The 24,099-nt window shown below is 42.6% G+C and overlaps 1 protein-coding gene across 1 annotated transcript; it reads left to right on the top strand.

Annotated features, from left to right (window-relative positions):
* Positions 1–2,322: 2,322 nt before the first annotated feature.
* Positions 2,323–23,665, top strand: LOC131197065 (vomeronasal type-2 receptor 26-like). The gene is made up of 7 exons (XM_058180682.1): positions 2,323–2,411; positions 2,871–3,162; positions 5,147–5,394; positions 14,740–15,031; positions 18,720–19,583; positions 21,372–21,498; positions 22,767–23,665. The coding sequence occupies exons 1-7, from the start codon at positions 2,323–2,325 to the stop codon at positions 23,663–23,665; spliced, it is 2,811 nt and encodes a 936-aa protein (XP_058036665.1).
* The last annotated feature ends 434 nt before the right edge of the window (positions 23,666–24,099 follow it).

Below are 24,099 nucleotides of genomic sequence, written 5' to 3'. Positions count from 1 at the left end.
GCCGTCTGGGTCTGGATGGGGAGAAACAGGCTCAAGCTCAATCCTCCAAGACGGAGTGGCTGTGGATGCCGGCATCCCGGTACAGTCAGCTGAGTCCACGGCTGACTGTTGGCGAGTCATTGGCCCCGATGGAGAGGGTGCGCAACTTGGGCGTTCTCCTGATGAACGGCTGTCTTTGAAGACCACTGACGGCCGTCTCCAGGAGAGCTTTCCACCAGGTTCGCCTGGTGCGCCAGCTCGCCCTTTCTAGACCGGGATGCCTTATGCACAGTCACTCACGCCCTTGTGACGCCTGATTACTGCAATGCTCTCTACATGGGGCTCCCTTGAGGGGCATCCGGAGGCTTCAGTTAGTCAGAATGCAGCTGCGCGGGTGATAGAGGGAGCCCTCGTGGCTCCCGTGACACCTATCCTGCGAGGCTGCACTGGCTGTGGCCTTCGGGTGCGCTTCTGTGGTGTCTTCAAAGCTCCATGGCATAGGGCCGGGCTATCTACAGGACCGCCTGCTGCTACCCTCTCACCGACCCGTGCGCTCTCACAGAGAGGGACTCCTCAGGGTGCCGTCGGCGCGACAGTGTCGTCTGGCGACGCCCAGGGGAAGGGCCTTCTCTGTGGGGGCTCCCGCCCTCTGGAACGAACTCCCCCCAGGACTTCGTCAACTTCCGGACCTCCGAACCTTTCGTCGCGAGCTTAAAACTCACCTATTCATCTGCGCTGGACTGGGTTAGTTTTTAAACTTATGGGTTTTTAATGGGTTTTATTCTAAATTTTAACCGTGGCCAATTTAATAAGTTTTTTAATTATATTTTAATCGTATTTATATTGTATTATTTTGTATTTTTTATCAGGCTGTGAACCGCCCTGAGTCCTTCGGGAGAAGGGCGGTATAAAAATTTAAATAATAAATAAATAAATAAATATATATATATAAGTATGAGTATGTAATAACGATATTAATTGGATATAACAAAAGAAAACAATAGAACAGGAACTTTAGGCACTCTTGTGCTCTTATGCACGCCCCTTACAGACCTCTTAGAAATGGGGTGAGGTCAATAGTAGACAGTTTTTGGTTAAAGCTTTGGGCATTTTGGGAAGAGACCACAGAGTCAAGAAGTGTATTCCACTGCTTCTTTCATTGAGATTTCTCTGTAATTTCTATCTTTAAACAAACTTTAATTTGGTCTAGTGGTTTGGCACTTGACTAGGATGCAAGAGACTATGAGTTCAAGTCCTGCCATGAAAGTCAACTGGGTCACATGGGGATAGTCACTCTGTGTCTCTGCCCAAACAACCTCACAGGGTTGTTTCTGTCAAGAAAATAGGAGGAGGATGGTGTACACACTTGATGGCATAGTTTGGTTCTCCAACACAATAATACACGGCAGTGTCAGCAGCTGACAAGGAGCTCAACTAACAGGTAAACTCAGTCTTAGAGTGGTCTGAAGCAATGGTGATGTGGCTTTGAAGAGAAGATGAAAACCATTGGCATCCATCTTAGAGGTAGGTTTTGGCTATCTATCCTTTCCCTGGAGGCTGATAGACCAAATCTAAGCATAGTTACTATCAGTTAGGGAGACACAGGTAGCTTTTTAGAGCAAATATAGAGCAAATTGAGATTTTGCCCTGGTCTTACAATTCCCGCCCCGATGAAACAAGTTGTACGTCAGAAAGAAGTAAGAGAAATAAATTAGAATTCACGACGCTAGAAAAATCATATTGTTGCTTCCTCTACAATTATGTACTCACGCTTTGACACGGCTATCAGAGAAAAGAACAACAGCAAGAATTTCATCGTTTATTATTAAATGAATTTCGTACTGCAAATTCCTTCCGTACAGTGTATTAACAATTGTGCATTTAAAAGGCACTTAAACTTCAGCCACATACTATTCCATCAGAAACAAAGTAATTATATCCTACGGGAATCACCGTATTTTCTTCAAAAACATCAAAGACTGCAGAGAAGGATATTTTGATTCAACAACAATCAACATATCTTGAATCCCAGGGGATTTTCACAAGGATAAAAATGGCTGTTTGTCAGAGTCTTTGCTACAGGTATCCTCCTTCTGTTCTCCCCTGCCAGAATATCTCTTCAAACACTGATACTATTCAAGCACCAATTTCTACTCTCAAAGATCTTCAAATAGAGAATGGTGGATTTTGTGATTGGGTGCACCCTCAGACATAAACTTTGAATTAATCCCTGGGTTAACCATTGAAATCATACAAACTTCCCTCCAGGGTAGGAGAGGTGAGGATGCAAGAGAGACATTTCCAAAAATGAAGATGTTAGATGTAAACCTGGAATGAATTGCGATGAAAGACACAGACATTTTCAAGAGGGAAGATGTTGTTCCTTCTAGTGTTCCTGGTGAAGAAAATAGTGACTCTGAGCTGCCCTGCAAGTGATGCTTTCCTTGTTCCACATGAGTGGTACCAACCTGGGGACCTCATCATTGGTGGGATGATGTCTCATATTGTTTACAACCTTTTTCAAATTAGTTTTAAGGAACCTCCTTGTATAACAACTTATGACATACCGGAGTAAGGATTCTTTTTTCCTTTTTCGAATGTTACTCAGTTTCCCAAAAATTCCTTAAGAAAGTGAAAGGATCTCAGTATAAATCGAGGCTTTATATCTAATCCAAGTCTATCTTTCAAATGCTTTTAATTATGGAATAAATCTTTTTCTTTATTTTATGGCGAAGTGTTTGTTATATAATGTATGAAAGTTTGGTGAAAAACTATTTTGAAGAACATTTAGTAAATTTAAGATAATGTTTGCTATTTCATATAGAAATGATGCCACCTTTTGAGAATTTGCCAACTTCCTTTTTCAACTGGGGTATTTAAATCATTTGCAGTGTAATAATCAAATTCTACCAGCACATCCTTGCCTTGGTCTTTGCTGTGAAGGAGATCAATGAGGACTCCCAGATCTTACCTAACGTCACTCTTGGGTTCCACATCTATGACAGTTACTTCAATTCAAGGATGACCTATCGCACCACCTTGGACCTGCTTTTCAAATCGCAGGAATTTATCCCTAACTACAATTGTGATCACCAGAAGAATCTCATGGCTATCATTGGGGGACTGGATTTTGTCACATCATCTTATATAGCTGAAATTACAGGATTCTTCAAGATTCCACAGGTAAGTTCTGAAGAGGTTGAGCAGAAAATTCTTATTCTTATGGTTGTTATGAAATAATTAATGGGAATCAAACATTAGGCTTAGGTTTCTGTGAAGATGTTCTGGATGGTTTAAGGTCTACCACCTGGCCTTCTTTTCTGAAACTACAATGCCAGTTACAGGAAGTGAGTAACAAGGATCAATACCTGAGGGACATTTGAATGGCTTCTATTAAAACAATTGATCTAGTATAGGATCCCCAACCTTTGGACCTCAGGGACCACCAAGTCCATAATTTTTAAATCCTGGGACCACTAATACGAATCCAGCGCACCGCTTATTGAAGCACCTGGACTCCCAGTGATGGGATGGGGTCCTTCAGGCACTGTCCCAACTCTCTCTCTTCTCTCTTCTCCACCTCTCCCCCTCTCTCCCACTCTCTCTCTTATTCTCTCATTCTCTCCCCTCTTTCTCTTTGTCTCCACACTCTTTCTCTCCCATTCTCTTCTCTCTCCCTCTCCTTTTGTACCCAGGCCCAAGTAGGTAGCAACAAATTCAGTCCGTAGAAAAATAAACTTTATTCAAACAGCTGGAAATTACTTCATTCCCAGCATCGTTCAACTCAAAGTAAAACAAATTCCTCCAAAAAACAGATTATTCAGTTATCTCACAAACCTTAGTCCAATTAGGCAAACTGCCAAAGGCCCTTCCTGGTAAATGTCCAGAAGTCACAAAAACAAAGATTGATTGATTGATTGATTGATTGATTGATTTTATTTATTTTTTATTTATTTATTCGTCGTAACAATATATACAAGTATAACATAGAGGATTATATAATATATAAACATATATATGAGGAGAAACAAGGTACTATAAACACACATATATATAGGGGAAGAAACAATAGTACAGGAACGGTAGATTTTGTCACAACAATATATGTAAGCATCATACAAAAAGATTATATAGTATATAAATATATATATGAGTAAATATTAGAAGGTATAAGCATATATATATATATATATATATATGTTTTCTGTGGTTTCAGGTGTTTGATAGGTCTTATTGTTATTTTCTCCCTGTAAAAGGAAGTGTCATAGTTTAAGTCTCATTTCATCTTCAGGCTTCAAGTGCTTCTGAGCAATGTGTGATCAGCTGTTTCTTCCTTTTAACTGCTAGTGGGGTTTGAACTGATTGGGTGGGAGCTTGGCTGTGCTCTGATTGGATTTTTCTGTGCTCTGATTGGCTGGGGTTCCTGTGTTTGGTCTTGGTTGTGCTCAGTCTAATCTGTGCTGCAGATTTGAGCTGGTGAGCTGCTGCTGCTGTTTCTTTGTGGTGTGCTACATCTTCTTGGGTGTCAGTCTGCTGCATGTATGGATTGGAGGTTTGAATGGCTAATGTTGCAGCTGCGGTCTGGCTTCTGGTCCTTGTGTGCTTCCTGATCAGTGTGGGTTTGGGTGTGCTTTCTGGGTGGATGTGTGGTGGTGACATCCTGTGTGGACCTCGTGGTGTGGGTCTGTGTCATTCCTCGTGTTAGGGACATTGTCAATAACAGGTTTCCAAATGGCTGGTATGAGGTATCATCTCGTTTGTTCATGCTGTGTGGGCGTTTTTCTATCTCGATGGCTTCTCTGATTATTCTGTTGTTAAAGTGTTCAGTTTTGGCGATAGTTCTGGTCTTTTTAAAGTCAATATATGTCCTGGGGCTTTAAGGTGTTGGACCAGGAAGAAGTTGTTCCTCTTGAATGAGTTCTTGTTCTTCAATCGTGATTCTTCTGTTGGTTTGTCCAATGTATGTTCAGGCGGTGCATATTTCATATACTCTGATTTTCTAACTCAATTTTGTCTTTGGGTTTCTTAGGATGGTGGATATTTTTGGTTTGTGCAGAATGCTGTCTTGATGTTATGTTTGTGGAGGATCTTCTGATTCTGTCTGTGGTGCCTTTTATATATGGGGACTGTGTTTCTTGCTCTCTGTCTTGGGTTTTGTTTCTCCAAGACAGAAACCAGGAATCCTCATATCATTTCAGATCCTCCAGTGTTTCAAGACTTCTTTTCTGAAACATTCTCTCTGATCCTCGTCCAGCCTTCAAACTCTCACAGCTCTTCAGAAAACTTTCCTGGTTCTGTCATCACTGAAACTATGCCTCAGAAGTGGAAGTGTGGACAGCTGAACACAGATCTCCGCCTGGGTCTTGCATCTGTTGGAGAATCAAGAGTCAGATGTCAGATCACCCAGGAAAAGCTGTGAGGTCAAGCCAGGGACTGGGTTATATAGAAGACCTTTCTGAAAACATCAGCTAGCTCAATCTGGTTTGAATACAAACATTTTCATACCATCCACTCAATGACAATGTTAGCCTCTAACTGATATGTAAACAAAACAAGATGAATTTTCTCTTTCTTTAAGATTCAACAATAATTCTTATATATATATGTATATATTATATATTATATTATATATTATATGTTATATATATATATATATATATATATGAAGAAGAAAACAATAGACAGGAACGGTAGGCAATGTAGCGCTTTAAACTTTATAGACCTCTTAGGAATGGGGTGATAATTAGAAAGTTTTTGGTTAAAGCTTTTAGGATTATGGAAGAGACCACAGAGTCAGGTAAAGTATTCCAAGCACTGATGATTCTGTTACAGAAGACATATTTTCTGCAATCTAGATTAAAGCACGTTAACATTAAGTTTAAATCTATTGGTTGCTCTTGTATTATTGCAATTAAAGCTGAAGTAGTCTTTAACAGGAAGGACATTACAATAGATGATTCTATGAGTTAAACTTAGGTCTTCAAGGCATGGAGTTCCAAGTTTTCTAAGCCTAGGAGTTCAAGTCTGTGGATAAGGTATTTTGTTGTTTTCAGAGGAATGAAGAACTCTTTTTGTAAAATATTTCTGGACATGCTCAATTGTATTGATGTCAGAAATGTGGTGAGGGTTCCAGACAGGCAAGCTGTATTCTAGAATTGGTCTAGCAAATGTTTTATATGCTCTGGTTAGTAGTGTAGTGTTTTTGGAAAGTTAGCGCAAGATTAGGTTTACAACCAAGAGCCTTTTTGCTATGTAGTTGCAGTGGGCTTTGCACTTAGATCATTTGACATGAAAAACCCAAGGTCTAACGGATGGGATCATCTGTTAATGATATTCACAAAGCAGAGGATGCAGCCCGTTATTTTCCAGCAAACTGAAACACTGGTGCTGGTCTCTTTAGTTTATGGAGGGGCTAATCATCTCTTGGCCCTACTCCCGAGTTATCCTCTGCTTGAGCTGTTCTGCCTTCTGGCAACTCTCTCTCATGCATTAAAAATAGGCTCTCCTTTCCTCTGCCTCACTACTATCAGACTCTGAGGCTCTGGAGACCTGACCTCACTTCCCAATGGCCCTGATCTCACTCAGCCTCATTGCTGTCCGACTCTGTTGCCAGCTTCAGGCTGCTGACGGATAGCAACATCTTTTTCATCTCTCTCCCACTCTTTCTCTCTCATTCTTTCTCTCTCCCTCTCATTCTTTCTCTCTCATTCTCTCTCTCTTTCTCTCTCTCCCACTCTTTCGTTCTTTCTGTCTCCTCTTCTCTCTCTCTCCCACTCTTTCTCTCATTCTTTCTCTCTCCCCTTTCTCTCATTCTCTCTCTCCCTTCTCTCTCATTCTCTCTCTCCCACTCTTTTCTCTTCTTCCCACTCTTTCTCTCTCTCCCCCACTTTGTATGGTCCAGCCAGTGTCTTGGGGCTGAGAGGAAGTCACCCAGAAACTGAGGTGCAGGAGCATCAACAAGGGATGGAAGAAACTTGCAGTTGTGTAGTGCAGCCTCACCGCTGGAATGAAATATTGCAAGAAGTTAGTTAGGGGTTCGTGTTCGTGTTCTGTTCGGGTCTGGGTTCGGGTTCTGGTTCGGTCTGGTCGCCCCAAGTGCACCTGCGACCACCAACATTTTTTCATGACCACCAGTGATCTGTGGACTACTGGTTGGTGAACGCTGATTTAGTCCGTGTGCAAATATTTTCACACAAGGAGAACATCCTAAGAATAACAGAATTGAAGGAACATTGGTCTTCTACCCAAGAAATTTGTCACTATATCTAAAGAACGCTTAGGAAAAATGTTCCTAGATATATTATTATTTATTTATTTTATTTATTTATTTTATTAGATTTTATACCGCCTTTCTCCGAAGGACTAGGCGGTGTACAGCCAGAATAAAATACAGAATATATACAATTAAAAGAATTTAAAATAAACTATTACTAAACGTATAATTTAAATATTTAAATTTAAAATATTACTAAAACCCCAATTTAAAATCAACTATTTATGCCAGTCCTGCTTGAATAAATAAATATGTTTTTAGCTCACGAGGTCCAAGATCAGGCACTTGACGTGAAGCCAGGGGAGTTCGTTCCAGAGCTGGTGTTCCCGCAGAGAAGGCCCCACTCCTGGGGCCGCCAATCATTGTTTATGGACAGCACCCTGAGAAGGCCCTCTGTGAGAGCGACATGAGGCATAAGGTAACAGCAGGCGGTCTCAGTACCCAGGTCCAAGCCATGGAGCGCTTTAAAGGTGGTAAACAGGATCTTGAAGCGCATCAAGACTACAGGAAGCCAGTGCAGACTATGGAGCAGTGAGCCACGAGCTGCTCCCATTACCACTGTAGTATATATGAAAACAAGATAGGAAAATTAAATTTAATCTAAAGACTTAAAGAATACTACTTTTCTTTAGCTGACATACGGCTGATTAGTTGGAACATGGACAGTATCCTTGGCACACATGGAAGTTCTGGTGCTACATTTTCTGTTGCAGAGCAGTCACGGTAGCCTTAAAGGTGTTTTTTCAAAGGGAAACACGACTGATTTTTTTTCCTTGAGGAAGAAAAAATTTCACTTCATATCCAAGAAACTTCATTGGTTCTAGCAGGATGTTTGAGTTATGAAGGGATCAGTTCTGACTGGATGGCGGAACGGTTGGCAGGATCAATTTTCTTTGCAGTCATCTGGTCTTAGGATTCTCCCTGAGAGCTCTTGAGGCCACCTGTATCAGAGTGCAAATGGAGGTTAGAATCTTCTTGGAACTGCTGAGGGGAAGTTCCTTTCAAATTCCAGTTTTTCACCATGTGTTGCTGCTCAAAGAAGAGCCTCTAAGCACTACATGTTCTCACCACCTCTCACAATGATTTTGGAGGGGGAACCAGTATATGAATAGGAATAAATTTGGGATTTGATGTGCCTCGTCCTCCCTCCTCTCCTCCGCCGGGCCCCTCCCGTCTCATCCCAGGTCTGCTATCAGACTCTGAGTCTGATAATGAAGATGAACGGCCTGTCATGCCTCCAGCCCCCGGCCCTGGCCCCATGCCCGGACAGGATGTCAGGAATGAACAAACAAACCTCACTGATGCGGCGTGTGTTCCTTTGGCTCAGCCGTGGGAGGTTGGCCACGGATTGGAATTGCTCAGGCCTACTCCTTCTGACCCCTCCCTTTCTTAAACAGCAGAAAACAATTCAAAGTGGGAAGATCCTCGCTTCCGGAGACCTGAGAGGCGACGTCAGCAGAAGGAAGGGAGGGGCAGGCCTGGATAAATGCTGAGTCATGGAGCCACACCCCACAGCCTATATAAAGGACCTGCTTTTGGCATTCCTTGAGTCAAGCAAAGTCTCAACTAGTTTGCTGAAGTCACAACTTGGATTCCTGCCTGTCCTGAGAAATCTGAAAGGAATTTGGCAAAGCTGCAGAGGCTTCTGGCCACGCTTGATACAGACTTCCTAGACCGAGTAGTCAGAGGGGGAGTGGGACACGACAGGATTCTAGGTGAAGAGTCTTGTCATGCAACTTCAGAGAAAGAATCTGATATTATTTATTTATTTATTTATAAGTATAAATAAGCAGAAGCATAAAATAACTATACAATATATAAGCATATATATTGTATAGTCTTTTAAACATCATTGGTTGGCTAGACTGGCTCAGAGGAGAGTGACTGATTCGATTGGGTGTCATCTGGACCTAGGACGAGTGGTGGCCGCTGGGTTTGGAGATGGAGTAGTGGCCCCATGGAGCCCTAGATGTCCGCGATCCATCCTGCCAGCCTGAGAGCCTGTTCTGCTGTGGTTGACATCTTGACCGGCTTTGATGGGCTGCTTACCGTACTTTTTGATATGCGAAGATTTTCAACTGCGGACCTTCTTGCCCTGCGAGATTCCCTCTCTCAGGTTTGGCCTCCACACTACGAGGCCCACCTTGAGGGGTTTTGGAACCCGAGAGTTGGCATACTAAATCCAGGAGACTTAGGGATTTTAACTAATTGTTTTAATAGATTTTTAAGGGAGTTTTAATGGGGATTTTAAGGGTGAGGATTTTAAGGGTGGGAGGGTAGGGGCGGGTGTTGGGAAACCCGCGGGTGGGAGTTTTAATGGAAATTTTAAGGGGGAGAAACCGACGGGTTTGGGTTGGGGTGGGTGGGAGGGTTAGGGTGGGTGATGGGGTAGCCCGTCGAGGGAAACCAGTTCCAGCGCATGCTCGTGGCGACTATCAAATGGGTTCGGAGGTTATGGGGAGTGTGTTCCTTTGTGTGAGGTGAGTCCATCTGCACGGTAAGTGGGAGGGCAGATATGGCGGAAGGGGATCGACGATCGGTTTAGGGGTCACGCGTTCGATGTATACAGGCGATCGCGTGCCCCGATCCTGACTTCTCCGTTCCCCGGATGGTCAAGACCCTCAGAGCCTGGGCCTTCGCCTGATGTTATGCAACGCACGGTCCGTCAAAGGCCCCTAATACATGATCTGATTCAGGGGTGCCGCGGATATTATAAATTACGGAGACCTGGTTGGGCACTGAAGGGGCGTGCCCTGGTTGAGATGTGCCCACCGGGTTTCCGTGCATTCCATCAGCCGAGGCCCAGGGTAGGGGTGGGGTGGCGGTTGTTATTAAAGAGAGTCTAGAGCCGAGGGAGACCACTGTACCTCAGATTGCCGGGTGTGAATCCTCTTGTGAGGTGGGGTCATAGATGTCAGATGGGCTTGCTGGTCGCACCTGGCTCCTTGCTGCGTGACAGCCGCCTGCCCGAGCTCCTGGAGGTGCTTGCCGGGTGGCAGTGGAGACCCCAGACTTTTAGTCATGGGGACTTTAACTTGCCATCTGCTGGCTGCCATCGACAGTAGCTCGGGAGTTCATGGCCTCCATGACGGCCCTGGACCTGACTCAAGTAGTGGATGGCCCTACTCACATCGGGGGAGGCACACTGGACCTGATTTTTATCTCTGGTCAGTGGTTGAAGGATCTGGACTTGGGAGATATAGTCACAGAGCCTTTGTCATGGTCAGATCACTCTCCTTCGCCTGGCCTTTCTGACCGCTACCCAACACCGCAGGGAGACGGAACCATTACGTTGGTACCGTCCCAGGCGCCTGATGGACCCAGAGAGGTTCCGGACGGAGCTTGGGCCATTCCCTGAGGGTCTGGCTCACGGCACGGCAGAGGAACTAGCCGCAGCCTGGGAACGGGCTGCGGCTGGGGCTTTAGACTGTGTCGTGCCTCGGCCTCTGACCCGCGCGAGATCCCAACCGCCCTTGGTTCTCCGAGGAGCTGAGGGGATGAAACGCCGGAGAAGACGCCCAGAGAGTTCCTGGAGGTCCAGCCGCTCAGAGGTTGATCGGACACTAGTTAGATCCTATACTAGGACCTACCTAGTGGCACTGAGGAAGCGGCGTTGCTACGCCCTCCCTCATTGCGCCGGCAGATAACCGCCCAGCTGCCCTGTTTGGTGACCCGCTCCCTCCTTCACCAGGGGAGCGGGATGACCCGTTGCAGGACGTGCTGAGGAGTTTAACGGTTATCTATACGATAAAATCGCTCAGCTGGGACGGTCTGGACCAAAATTGCGGCGATCGGGCGCCTGAGGTGGTCTTGGTGATATTGTTTGGGATGAGTTTGACCCTGTGGCCCGAGGACATGGACAGGTTGCTGGGTAGATTGAATGCCACCACGTGTTTATTGGACCCGTGCCCCTCCTGGCTGGTGCTGGCCACTCAGGAGGTGACACGAGGCTGGCTCCAGGGATTACGAGTGCTTTTGTTGGAGGAGTCTTCCGCCGCCTTGAAAGAGGCGGTGGTGAGGCCCTCCTCAAGAAGCCTTCCTGGACCCGGCTGTTTTAGGTAATTATCGTCGTCTCCAACCCGCCGCGCAAGGTTGTAGAGAGTATGGTGGCATATCAGTTTCCCTGCACCTGGAGGAAACTGTCTATCTAGACCTGTTCCAGTCCGGCCCGGCCCGGTTACAGCACTGAGACGGCTTTGGTGCAGGATGATCTCTGAGGGCCAGGATAGGGTTGTTCCTCTGCCCTGGTCCTATTAGACCTCTCAGCGGCTTTCGATACCATCGACCATGGTATCCTGCTGCGCCCGGTTGGGGATTGGGAGTGAGGCACCGCTTATCGGTGGTTCTCCTCCCATCTCTCCGACCGGTCGCAGACGGTGTTGACGGGGGCAGAGGTCACCCCGCGCCTCACTTGTGGGGTGCCGCAGGGCGATTCTCTCGCCTTCTGTTCAACATCTATATGAAGCCGCTGGGTGAGATCATCAGTGGCTTCGTGTGAGGTACCAGCTGTACGCTGATGACACCCAGCTGTTTTTTCCACACCGGCCACCCCAATGAAGCTATCAAGTGCTGTCCCGGTGTCTGGAAGCCGACGGGTCTGGATGGGGAGAAACAGGCTCAAGCTCAATCCTCCAAGACGGAGTGGCTGTGGATGCCGGCATCCCGGTACAGTCAGCTGAGTCCACGGCTGACTGTTGGGAGCGAGTCATTGGCCCCGATGGAGAGGGTGCGCAACTTGGGCGCTCCTGATGAACGGGCTGTCTTTGAAGACCACCTGACGGCCGCCTCCAGGAGAGCTTTCCACCAGGTTCGCCTGGTGCGCCAGCTGCGCCTTTCTAGACCGGGATGCCTTATGCACAGTCACTCACGCCTGTGACGCCCTCGTCTGGATTACTGCAATGCTCTCTACATGGGGCTCCCTTGAGGGGCATCCGGAGGCTTCAGTTAGTCAGAATGCAGCTGCGCGGGTGATAGAGGAGCCCTCGTGGCTCCCACGTGACACCTATCCTGCGAGGCTGCACTGGCTACCTGTGGCCTTCGGGTGCGCTTCAAGGTGTTGGTGAACATCTTCAAAGCGCTCCATGGCATAGGGCCGGGCTATCACGGGACCGCCTGCTGCTACCGAATACCTCTCACCGACCGTGCGCTCTCACAGAGAGGGACTCCTCAGTGCCGTCGGGCGACAGTGTCGTCTGGCGGCGCCCAGGAAGGGCCTTCTCTGTGGGGGCTCCGCCTCTGGAGCGAACTCCCCAGGACTCCGTCAACTTCCGGACCTCCGAACCTTTCGTCATGAGCTTAAAACTCACCTATTCATCTGCGCTGGACTGGGTTAGTTTTTAAACTTATGGGTTTTTAATGGGTTTTATTCTAAATTTTAACCGTGGCCAATTTAATAAGTTTTTTAATTATATTTTAATCGTATTTATATTGTATTATTTTGTATTTTTTATCAGGCTGTGAACCGCCCTGAGTCCTTTGGGAGAAGGGCGGTATAAAAATTTAAATAATAAATAAATAAATAAATAAATATATATAAGTATGAGTATGTAATAACGATATTAATTGGATATAACAAAAGGAAACAATAGAACAGGAACTGTAGGCACTCTTGTGCTCTTATGCATGCCCCTTACAGACCTCTTAGAAATGGGGTGAGGTCAATAGTAGACAGTTTTTGGTTGAAGCTTTGGGGATTTTGAGAAGAGACCACAGAGTCAGGAAGTGTATTCCACTGCTTCTTTCATTGAGATTTCTCTGTAATTTCTATCTTTAAACAAACTTTAATTTGGTCTAGTGGTTTATGGCACTTGACTAGGATGCAAGAGACTATGAGTTCAAGTCCTGCCATGAAAGTCAACTGGGTCACATGGGGATAGTCACTCTGTGTCTCTACCCAAACAATCTCACAGGGTTGTTTCTGTCAAGAAAATAGGAGGAGGATGGTGTGCACACTTGATGGCATAGTTTGGTTCTCCAACACAATAATACACGGCAGTGTCAGCAGCTGACAAGGAGCTCAACTAACAGGTAAACTCATTCTTAGAGTGGTCTGAAGCAATGGTGGTGTGGCTTTGAAGAGAAGATGAAAACCATTGGCATCCATCTTAGAGGTAGGTTTTGGCTATCTATCCTTTCCCTGGAGGCTGATAGACCAAATCTAAGCATAGTTACTATCAGTTAGGGAGACACAGGTAGCTTTTTAGAGCAAATATAGAGCAAATTGAGATTTTGCCCTGGTCTTACAATTCCCGCCCCGATGAAACAAGTTGTACGTCAGAAAGAAGTAAGAGAAATAAAAATTAGAATTCACGTACGCCAGGGGAAAAAATCATATTGTTGCTTCCTCTACAATTATGTACTCACGTTTTGACACGGCTATCAGAGAAAAGAACAACAGCAAGAATTTCATCGTTTATTATTAAATGAATTTCGGTACTGCAAATTCCCTTCCGTACAGTGTATTAACAATTGTGCATTTAAAAAGGCACTTAAACTTCAGCCACATACTATTCCATCAGAAACAAAGTAATTATATCCTGCGGGAATCACCGTATTTTCTTCAAAAACATCAAAGACTGCAGAGAAGGATATTTTGATTCAACAACAATCAACATATCTTGAATCCCAGGGGATTTTCAGAAGGATAAAAATGGCTGTTTGTCAGAGTCCTTGCTACAGGTATCCTCCCTCTGTTCTCCCCTGCCAGAATATCTCTTCAAACACTGATACTATTCAAGCACCAATTTCTACTCTCAAAGATCTTCAAATAGAGAATGGTGGATTTTGTGATTGGGTGCACCCTCAGACATCAACTTTGAATTAATCCCTGGGTTAACCATTGAAATCATACAAACTTCCCTCCGGGGTAGGAGAGGTGAGGATGCAAGAGAGACATTTCCAAAAAAGAAGATGTTAGATGTAAACCTGGAATGAATTGCGATGAAAGACACAGACATTTTCAAGAGGGAAGATGTTGTTCCTTCTAGTGTTCCTGGTGAAGAAAATAGTGACTCTGAGCTGCCCTGCAAGTGATGCTTTCCTTGTTCCACATGAGTGGTACCAACCTGGGGACCTCATCATTGGTGGGATGATGTCTCATATTGTTTACAACCTTTTTCAAATTAGTTTTAAGGAGCCTCCTTGTATAACAACTTATGACATACCGGAGTAAGGATTCTTTTTTCCTTTTTCGAATGTTACTCAGTTTCCCAAAAATTCCTTAAGAAAGTGAAAGGATCTCAGTATAAATCGAGGCTTTATATCTAATCCAAGTCTATCTTTCAAATGCTTTTAATTATGGAATAAATCTTTTTCTTTATTTTATGGCGAAGTGTTTGTTATATAATGTATGAAAGTTTGGTGAAAAACTATTTTGAAGAACATTTAGTAAGCTTAAGATAATGTTTGCTATTTCATATAGAAATGATGCCACCTTTTGAGAATTTGCCAACTTCCTTTTTCAACTGGGGTATTTAAATCATTTGCAGTGTAATAATCAAATTCTACCAGCACATCCTTGCCTTGGCCTTTGCTGTGAAGGAGATCAATGAGGACTCCCAGATCTTACCTAACGTCACTCTTGGGTTCCACATCTATGACAGTTACTACAATTCAAGGATGACCTATCGCACCACTCTGGACCTCCTTTTCAAATCCCAGGAATTTATTCCTAACTACAAATGTGATAACCAGAAGAATCTCATGGCTGTCATTGGGGGACTGGATTTTGTCACATCATCTTATATAGCTGAAATTGTAGGATTCTTCAAGATTCCACAAGTAAGTTCTGAAGAGGTTGAGCAGAAATTCTTATTCTTATGGTTGTTATGAAATAATTAATGGGAATCAAACATTAGGCTTAGGTTTCTGTGAAGATGTTCTGGATGGTTTAAGGTCTACCACCTGGCCTTCTTTTCTGAAACTACAATGCCAGTTACAGGAAGTGAGTAACAAGGATCAATACCTGAGGGGACATTTGAATGGCTTCTATTAAAACAATTGATCTAGTATAGGGATCCCCAACCTTTTGGACCTCAGGGACCACCAAGTCCATAATTTTAAATCCCGGGGACCACTAATACGAATCCAGCGCACCGCTTATTGAAGCACCTGGACTCCCAGTGATGGGATGGGGTCCTTCAGGCACTGTCCCAACTCTCTCTTTCTCTCTTTCTCCACCCCTCCACCTCTCCCCCCTCTCTCCCACTCTTTCTCTCTTATTCTCTCATTCTCTCCCCCTCTTTCTCTCTTTGTCTCCCACACTCTTTCTCTCCCATTCTCTTTCTCTCTCCCCCCTCTCCTTTTGTACCCAGGCCCAAGTAGGTAGCAACAAATTCAGTCCGTAGAAAAATAAACTTTATTCAAACAGCTGGAAATTACTTCATTCCCAGCATCGTTCAACTCAAAGTAAAACAAATTCCTCCAAAAAACAGATTATTCAGTTATCTCACAAACCTTAGTCCAATTAGGCAAACTGCCAAAGGCCCTTCCTGGTAAATGTCCAGAAGTCACAAAAACAAAGATTGATTGATTGATTGATTGATTGATTGATTGATTGATTTTATTTATTTATTTTTTATTTATTTATTCGTCGTAACAATATATACAAGTATAACATAGAGGATTATATAATATATAAACATATATATGAGGAGAAACAAGGTACTATAAACACACATATATATAGGGGAAGAAACAATAGTACAGGAACGGTAGATTTTGTCACAACAATATATGTAAGCATCATACAAAAAGATTATATAGTATATAAATATATATATGAGTAAATATTAGAAGGTATAAGCATATATATATATATATATATATATATATATATATATATAGGAAGAAGAAAAGAAAAACAATAGGACAGGAACGGTAGGCACGTTTGTGCGCTTTTGCACGCCCCTTATAGACCTCTTAGGAATGGGGTGAGGTCAATAGTAGAAAGTTTTTGGTTAAAGCTTTTAGGATTATGGGAAGAGACCACAGAGTCAGGTAAAGTATTCCAAGCACTGATGATTCTGTTACAGAAGACATATTTTCTGCAATCTAGATTAAAGCGGTTAACATTAAGTTTAAATCTATTGGTTGCTCTTGTATTATTGCAATTAAAGCTGAAGTAGTCTTTAACAGGAAGGACATTACAATAGATGATTCTATGAGTTAAACTTAGGTCTTGTCGAAGGCGACGGAGTTCCAAGTTTTCTAAGCCTAGGAGTTCAAGTCTGGTGGGATAAAGTATTTTGTTGTTTTCAGAGGAATGAAGAACTCTTCTTGTAAAATATTTCTGGACATGCTCAATTGTATTGATGTCAGAAATGTGGTGAGGGTTCCAGACAGGCGAGCTGTATTCTAGAATTGGTCTAGCAAATGTTTTATATGCTCTGGTTAGTAGTGTAGTGTTTTTGGAAAAGAAGCTACGCAAGATTAGGTTTACAACTCTTAGAGCCTTTTTTGCTATGTAGTTGCAGTGGGCTTTGGCACTTAGATCATTTGACATGAAAACTCCAAGGTCTTTAACGGGATGGGGATCATCTGTAGGTAATGATATTCACAAAGCAGAGGATGCAGCTACAAAGTTATTTTCCAGCAAACTGAAACATTGGTGCTGGTCTCTTTTAAGCCTTTATGGGAGGGGCTAATCATCTCTTGGCCCTACTCCCGAGTTATCCTCTCTGCTTGAGCTGTTCTTGCCTTCTGGCAACTCTTCTCATGCGTGCATTAAAAATAGGCTCCTCCCTTTCCTCTGCCTCACTACTATCAGACTCTGGAGGCTCTGGAGACCGCACCTCACTTCCCAATGGCCCTGATCTCACCTCAGCCTCATCGCTGTCCGACTCTGTTGCCAGCTTCGTAGGCTGCTGACGGATAGCAACATCTTTTTTCTATCTCTCTCCCCCACTCTTTCTCTCTCATTCTTTTTCTCTCTCCCCTCTCATTCTCTCTCATTCTCTCTTTCTCTCTCCCTCTCTTTCTCTCTCCTCTTTCTGTCTCCCCTCTTTCTCTCTCTCTCTCCCCCACTCTTTCTCTCTCATTCTCTTTCTCTCTCCCCTCTTTCTCTCTCATTCTCTTTCTCTCTCCCCTCTTTCTCTCTCATTCTCTTTCTCTCTCCTCTTTCTCTCTCATTCTTTTCTCTCTTTTCTCTCTTTCTCTTTCTCTCTTTCTCTCTTTTCTCTCTCTCTCTCATTCTCTTTCTCTCATTCTCTCATTCTCTTTCTCTCTCCCCTCTTTCTCTCTCATTCTCTTTCTCTCTCCCCTCTTTCTCTCTCATTCTCTTTCTCTCTCCCCCCACTCTTTTTCTCTCTTTCTCTTTCCCACTCTTTCTCTCTCTCCCCCCCCCCACTCTTTTGCATGGTCCAGCCAGTGTCTTGGGGTTGAGAGGAAGTCACCCCGAGAAACTGAGGTGCAGGAGCATCAACAAGGGATGGAAGAAACTTGCAGCTGTGTAGTGCAGCCCTCACCGGCTGGAATGAAATATTGGTGCAAGGGGTTAGGGTTAGGGTTAGGGTTAGGGTTAGGGTTAGGGTTCGTGTTCGTGTTCGTGTTCGTGTTCGGGTTCGTGTTCGGGTTCGGGTCATCCCAAGTGCACTGCGGACCACCAACATTTTTTCGCGGACCACCAGTGATCTGTGGACTACTGGTTGGTGAACGCTGATTTAGTCCGTGTGCTTTAAATATTTTCACACAAGGAGAACATCCTAAGAATAACAGAATTGGAAGGAACATTGGAGGTCTTCTACTCCAAGAAATTTGTCACTATATTCCTAAAAGAACGCTAGGGAAAAATGTTCCCTAGATATATTATTATTTATTTATTTTATTTATTTATTTTATTAGATTTTTATACCGCCCTTCTCCCGAAGGACTCAGGGCAGTGTACAGCCAGAATAAAATACAGAATATATACAATTAAAAGAATTTAAAATAAACTATTACTAAACGGCCGATAATTTAAAATATTTAAAAATTTAAAATATTACTAAAACCCCAATTTAAAATCAACTATTTATGCCAGTCCTGCTTGAATAAATAAATATGTTTTTAGCTCACGACGAAAGGTCCGAAGATCAGGCACTTGACGTAAGCCAGGGGGGAGTTCGTTCCAGAGCGTCGGTGCTCCCGCAGAGAAGGCCCTACTCCTGGGGGCCGCCAGCCGACATTGTTTGGCGGACGGCACCCTGAGAAGGCCCTCTCTGTGAGAGCGTACGGGTCGATGGGAGGCATAAGGTAACAGCAGGCGGTCTCGTAAGTACCCAGGTCCTAAGCCATGGAGCGCTTTAAAGGTGGTAAACAGGATCTTGAAGCGCACCCGAAAGACTACAGGAAGCCAGTGCAGACTATGGAGCAGTGGTGTTACGTGGGAGCCACGAGCGGCTCCCATTACCACTCGCGCAGTATATATGAAAACAAGATAGGAAAATTAAATTTAATCTAAAGACTCTAAAGAATACTACTTTTCTTTTAGCTGACATACGGCTCATTAGCCCAAGAGTTATTTCAGACCAATAAGCTCTCTTCACTTTATTTCATGGTCCCCAAAGAGGATCATCAGTACATCGGGATCATCCAACTGCTTCATCATTTCAAGTGGACGTGGATTGGGATATTTTCTGTTGATAACAACAATGGAGAAAATTTCTTACAGAAAATGCAGCCCTTATTTTCACAGAATGGAATCTGTTCGGCGTTTATAGAAAGGCTTCCTCAACAACTCCACTTTGAAAGATTCTCAGAACTTTCTCAAATGATCTCCATTATTTTTCTTAATATGATGAATAGTAAAGCAAATGTGTTTCTTGTCTATGGTGAAGCTTGTATAATTACATGGCTAAGATTTATAACATTTGTGGTAGATCCTGAAAACAAGGAAGCTACATTATTAAGAAAGGTGTGGATCATGACTGCACAGATTGATTTTGTACTGTCAGGCATTCAAATCATGTTGGATCTGAAGATGTTCCATGGGGCTATTTCCTTCACTGTTCATTCAACAGCAGTTGTAGGTTTCAAGGAGTTTCTTCGGACCATAAATCCTCTTTCAGGCTACAGAGATGGGTTTCGGCAGAACGTTTGGGAACAATCATTTGATTGTTCATTTCTAAAACCAGAGTTACAAGAAATGCAGAGTAGAAAATGCACTCGGGAGATGAAGCTGGAGGATCTTCCTGCACCTATATTTGAAATGGAAATGACTGGCCAAAGCTACAGTGTCTACAATGCTGTTTATGCTGTGGCTCATGCTTTGCAGGCTCTACACATGTTGGGGTTCAATAGGAAGAAAACTATGATGAGTAAAAAGACTGATCTTCTACATCTGCAGTCTTGGCAGGTATTCTCTTTGAATTGGACTCTTCTTTTATTTCAGTGAGCAGTTTGATGTAGAATTAGGTTTTTAACCCATTCTGGAAAGCCTTAATATTTTCTGCAAGTAGAATCATCTTAAATATGAGAAAAATATAGAAATAGGGAAGAATTAATTGATAGAACAATGAATTAATGCAAAAACTTGCCTTCAGAAATCCTGGGCTAAATAACTGGAGATTTTAATGAAGTTACTGGAGAATCATTTGTCTAAATTGTTGTAGGGTCTTCTCCTTGAGCAGGGTGGTGTACTAGAAGACCTCCAAGATCCCTTCCAACTCTCTTGTGTTTTATAAAAAAGATACAGAAAAATTGGTTTGTGTTCTTATTTTGTCATTCAGGTATTCTTCTATTCTGATCACTCAGAAGCTGGTATAAAAATCATGATTTAGGTATCAATAGGAGTTATTTAATAAATCACCATACATTGCACAATAAAAGTTAGTTAACATGATAATTTACTTTATGTTTCATTGTCTCTTCCAAAATATAATCAATTATCCAAGAACTTTTGTGCGGCTCATGAACTTGTCCTGAATGACAAGCTGAGCTTTCTGTCTCTACCAGAGATTTAGAGGAATGAAGTGGTGGTCCTTCTTAGATGTGCCATGCATAGTTCGAAACAACTCTTTGTTTGCTATAGTCTCTGCTTCTCATTTATCTATCAAAGAATGCTTAAGTCTCAGATTCTAAAATTTGGCTAAAAAAAATTAATCAGACTCTCAAATAGCCTTGTACCAGTGAGGAAAGATTAGATATAATTTATCTTGATTATTTGTTTAAGTATTGTACATATACATAATTGAAGGACTTGATGTAGTTCCACAAGCATATTTTCATTGTTCTTCAGTTTATTCCTATACCTTTCCTTAAAATAATATCAAATAAATAATGGAGTGGATATGTACATTTCTGTGCAATATTGATTATCAAATTTCTAAGCATACTGTACATATATATAATATATTGGAATAATATATTAAGAATTAAGAATGAGTGAATGAAACTTGAATACGTTGTTCTCTTCTCTACTAAATTGCTTTCAATTGCCTCTCTCTTCTCTTTCAAGTAGCTCCATCCATTTCTTCAAGGCATTTCTTTCAACAATTCAGCTAGGGAGAGAGTGATTCTGAATGAGAAAGGGGAAGCAAGAGGTGGATTCGACCTCACCAACTTGATCACATTTCCAAACAGATCCTTTCAGAGAGTTAGAGTTGGAAAGCTGGATCCACAGGCTCCAAATGGGAAGGAATTATCCATTGATGATGATATGATTGTATGGAATACAGCTTTTAACCAGGTATCAAATTAGTGAATTGACCATGCCTTTATCCATTATGATCCCATATTGAACCTAGTGTCTTTCAAAATCTGATTTCTGGATCTTAAAGAAACAATGGAACATTCTTTTCAAATGTTGTTGATGATCAAGAACTCATTAAACTGACCCTGCAATGTAATGTAAAAAAATTACATTACAATACCATGTTTACCTATTAGGTTTGTATTTCCACAAGACTCACCATGTTTCCATGAGATTGTCACTATTTGCAATGATGTGTTTCCCCTGCCCTTCAAACAGGAACTTTTGTACATCATTTTAATTTCTACTTTTAAAATTTCGACATCTTTTTAGGTTGTGGATAAAGTTGTTAAATTCAGGGCCTTTTGGGAAGTCAAAAATAATTCCCTGCAGGAGAAAAAATTCAAATTATTTTAAATATCTCCCTTTCAAACTCTTTTATTTTATCACCAGGTTCCTCCACTTTCTCGATGCAATGACCCCTGTTTCCCTGGATCCTGGAAGAAAGGGATCGAGGGGGATCAGTTCTGCTGCTATGACTGTTTTCCATGCCCAGAAAGGAAAATTTCAAATCAAAATGGTAGGGTAGGAATTCTACCAAAACTTGTTAGACTTAATCAAACGTTAATAACCTACTAGGATGCATAAAATTATTAAGATGATTTTTCAATCATAAAGCAGAATATTTGTAGCTCAGGGTTGGAATGATGGGTCCTTCATGCTCTCTGAGCTTGCTGGTTTTGTTGCCAAAGTTTCATCATTCAAAGTTTTAGGTAACATCATTAGTGCTAGGAAGGACTGATGTTTGCTGTCAGTTGTGGTGGTATCCAGTGTAAGGGACTTTATTTAAACTAGCCCAAACATACTTCCACAATGCAGAAAAACAGAAAAAGGAAATGGAGCATCTATACATTCCGACAAAATGGATACCCACAAAATTTTATTTAAAAGAACTCTGACCACTCAAACCAATATAGCACAACCAACACAAACCCTAAAAAGAATTATACTGCCATACATCAAGAATATCTCAAAAACCACGAACTGAATATACAACCACATGGAATCAGGGTAGTAGCACACAAGCCAACTGAAGCCCTTCAAAACATCCTAAGCAAACCAAAAGACGGAGCAATCCCAGAAGAAAAACAGGAGTTATGTAAACATGCAATGTAAGAACTGAAACAACTGCTATTTAGGACAAACAGGCAGAAGACTGAAAGAACGCATACACGAGTACCAATTGGCAGTCAGAAGACATGAAGAAAATTCTTTAATTTCACAACACATAGACAGATTTAACTATAATTTCAATTGGGAAAATGGGACAATCCTAGACCAAGCCAAGTCCCAAAATGCCAGGGAATTTCTAGACGCCTGGCACTCTGACAAATCAGCCATCAATAGACACATAGATATTAACAACATCTACAGCCTATGCAAAAGAGGCAATCAATCAGACCAAAAGAGAACAAAAAGATTACAGCACCTCTCCACCAGTAATCAGCACCCAGAACAGCATAGATTAACTCCAACGTTAACTTCAGACCAACAATCAAGTAAAAAAAATACCTTAATCAAGAAACTGCCAAAGAGCCATCAGTAAACAGTCCAACCAAAGATTCTCTAAGAAGGTCCCTATGTGGATCTATGTGGTCTATGTGGATAGACAGGCAAACACCAGAATATAAACTGACAGCAAGCAGCACTCATTGCTAACACTGTGATGGTGTCTAGTTTGGGGTAATGAAACATCTGCAAGAGAACAAGGAAGCTTAGAGACCATCAACAACCCCTCAATAATATGAAAAGCCTAGATGAAAAAAATATCCTTGATTTTCCTTCCAGATATGGAAGATTGCTTTGAATGTCCAGAAGATCATTATCCAAATAAAGAAAAGAATGGATGTATCCTGAAACTGCTGGTTTTTCTAACTTTTGAAGAAACCTTAGGAATTGGTTCAGCCTCAGCAGCCCTTTTTTTCTTCTTCTTGACATCATGGGTCCTTGGAACTTTTATTAAGTACAGGGATACTCCCATTGTCAAAGCCAACAACCGGTCCCTCACCTACACTCTGCTTGTCTGTCTTCTGCTCTGTTTTCTCTCCTCTTTGCTCTTCCTCAGCCAACCTGGAGAAGTCACCTGCCTTCTCCGACAATCAATGTTTGGCATCACTTTCTCAGTGGCCATTTCGAGTATACTGGCCAAAACCATCACTGTGGTTGTGGCTTTCATGGCCACTAAACCAGGATCTCAGGTGAGGAGATGGGTGGGGAAAAGATTGGCCTTTTCTATTGTTTTTTTATGCTCCATCATCCAAGTATTTATTTGTATTCTTTGGTTGTCGACATTTCCCCCATTCCCTGAGTTGGATATGCACTCAGAGCTCCAAGAAATGATTTTACAATGCAATGAGGGGTCAGCTTTCTTCTTCTACTGTGTCTTGGGCTACATGGGTATCTTGGCCATTGCCAGCTTTATTGTGGCTTTCTTTGCCCGTAAATTACCTGACAGATTTAATGAAGCCAAGTTCATCACCTTCAGCATGTTGGCCTTTTGCAGTGTTTGGATCTCCTTCTTTCCAGCCTATCTGAGCACAAAAGGCAAAGCCATGGTAGCTGTGGAGGTCTTCTCCATCTTGTCCTCCAGCGCTGCATTAATGGGATGCATATTCCTTCCAAAATGCTACATCATTGTTTTGCGTCCTGACCTCAACCACCGGGAGCAACTCACAAAGAGAAATTAGTTCATCATATGATATTACTGGCTCAGAGAAATTGCTTAAAAAAGAAATAGAAAGAATGCTGTCTGTAGGAAAAATACTGCATATAAAGTTTTAGGAATAGGGACTAGTTATTTTTTATTTTTGTCAAGAAAGTATTTGTGTACCATATTTATCATTTTTAAGATTTATTACTAACCCATTCCAAAAGAAATGCTTATGTTGCTGTGTTATGATCATTTTTCTTGATTCTTTCTTTCTAACCAAGTCCTTTCTTCTTTTCAATATATCCATTGAATTTGATTTTGATCATGTAGCTTTCTGGTTCCCTATTATGATCTTTTGGATATTGGCTCAAATGCAGTGGTGAAATTTGTTGCTACTGGTTCTGTGGGTGTGGCTTGGTGGTGGTGGTCATGTGACTGGATGGGTGTGGCCAACTTTCCCAAACCGGTAGT

The sequence above is a fragment of the Ahaetulla prasina genome, chromosome 4 (genome assembly GCF_028640845.1).
Source record: "Ahaetulla prasina isolate Xishuangbanna chromosome 4, ASM2864084v1, whole genome shotgun sequence".
Taxonomy (NCBI): Eukaryota; Metazoa; Chordata; class Lepidosauria; order Squamata; family Colubridae; genus Ahaetulla; species Ahaetulla prasina.
Note: the sequence above shows the minus strand (reverse complement) of the source record. Positions and strands in the feature narration are given on the sequence as shown.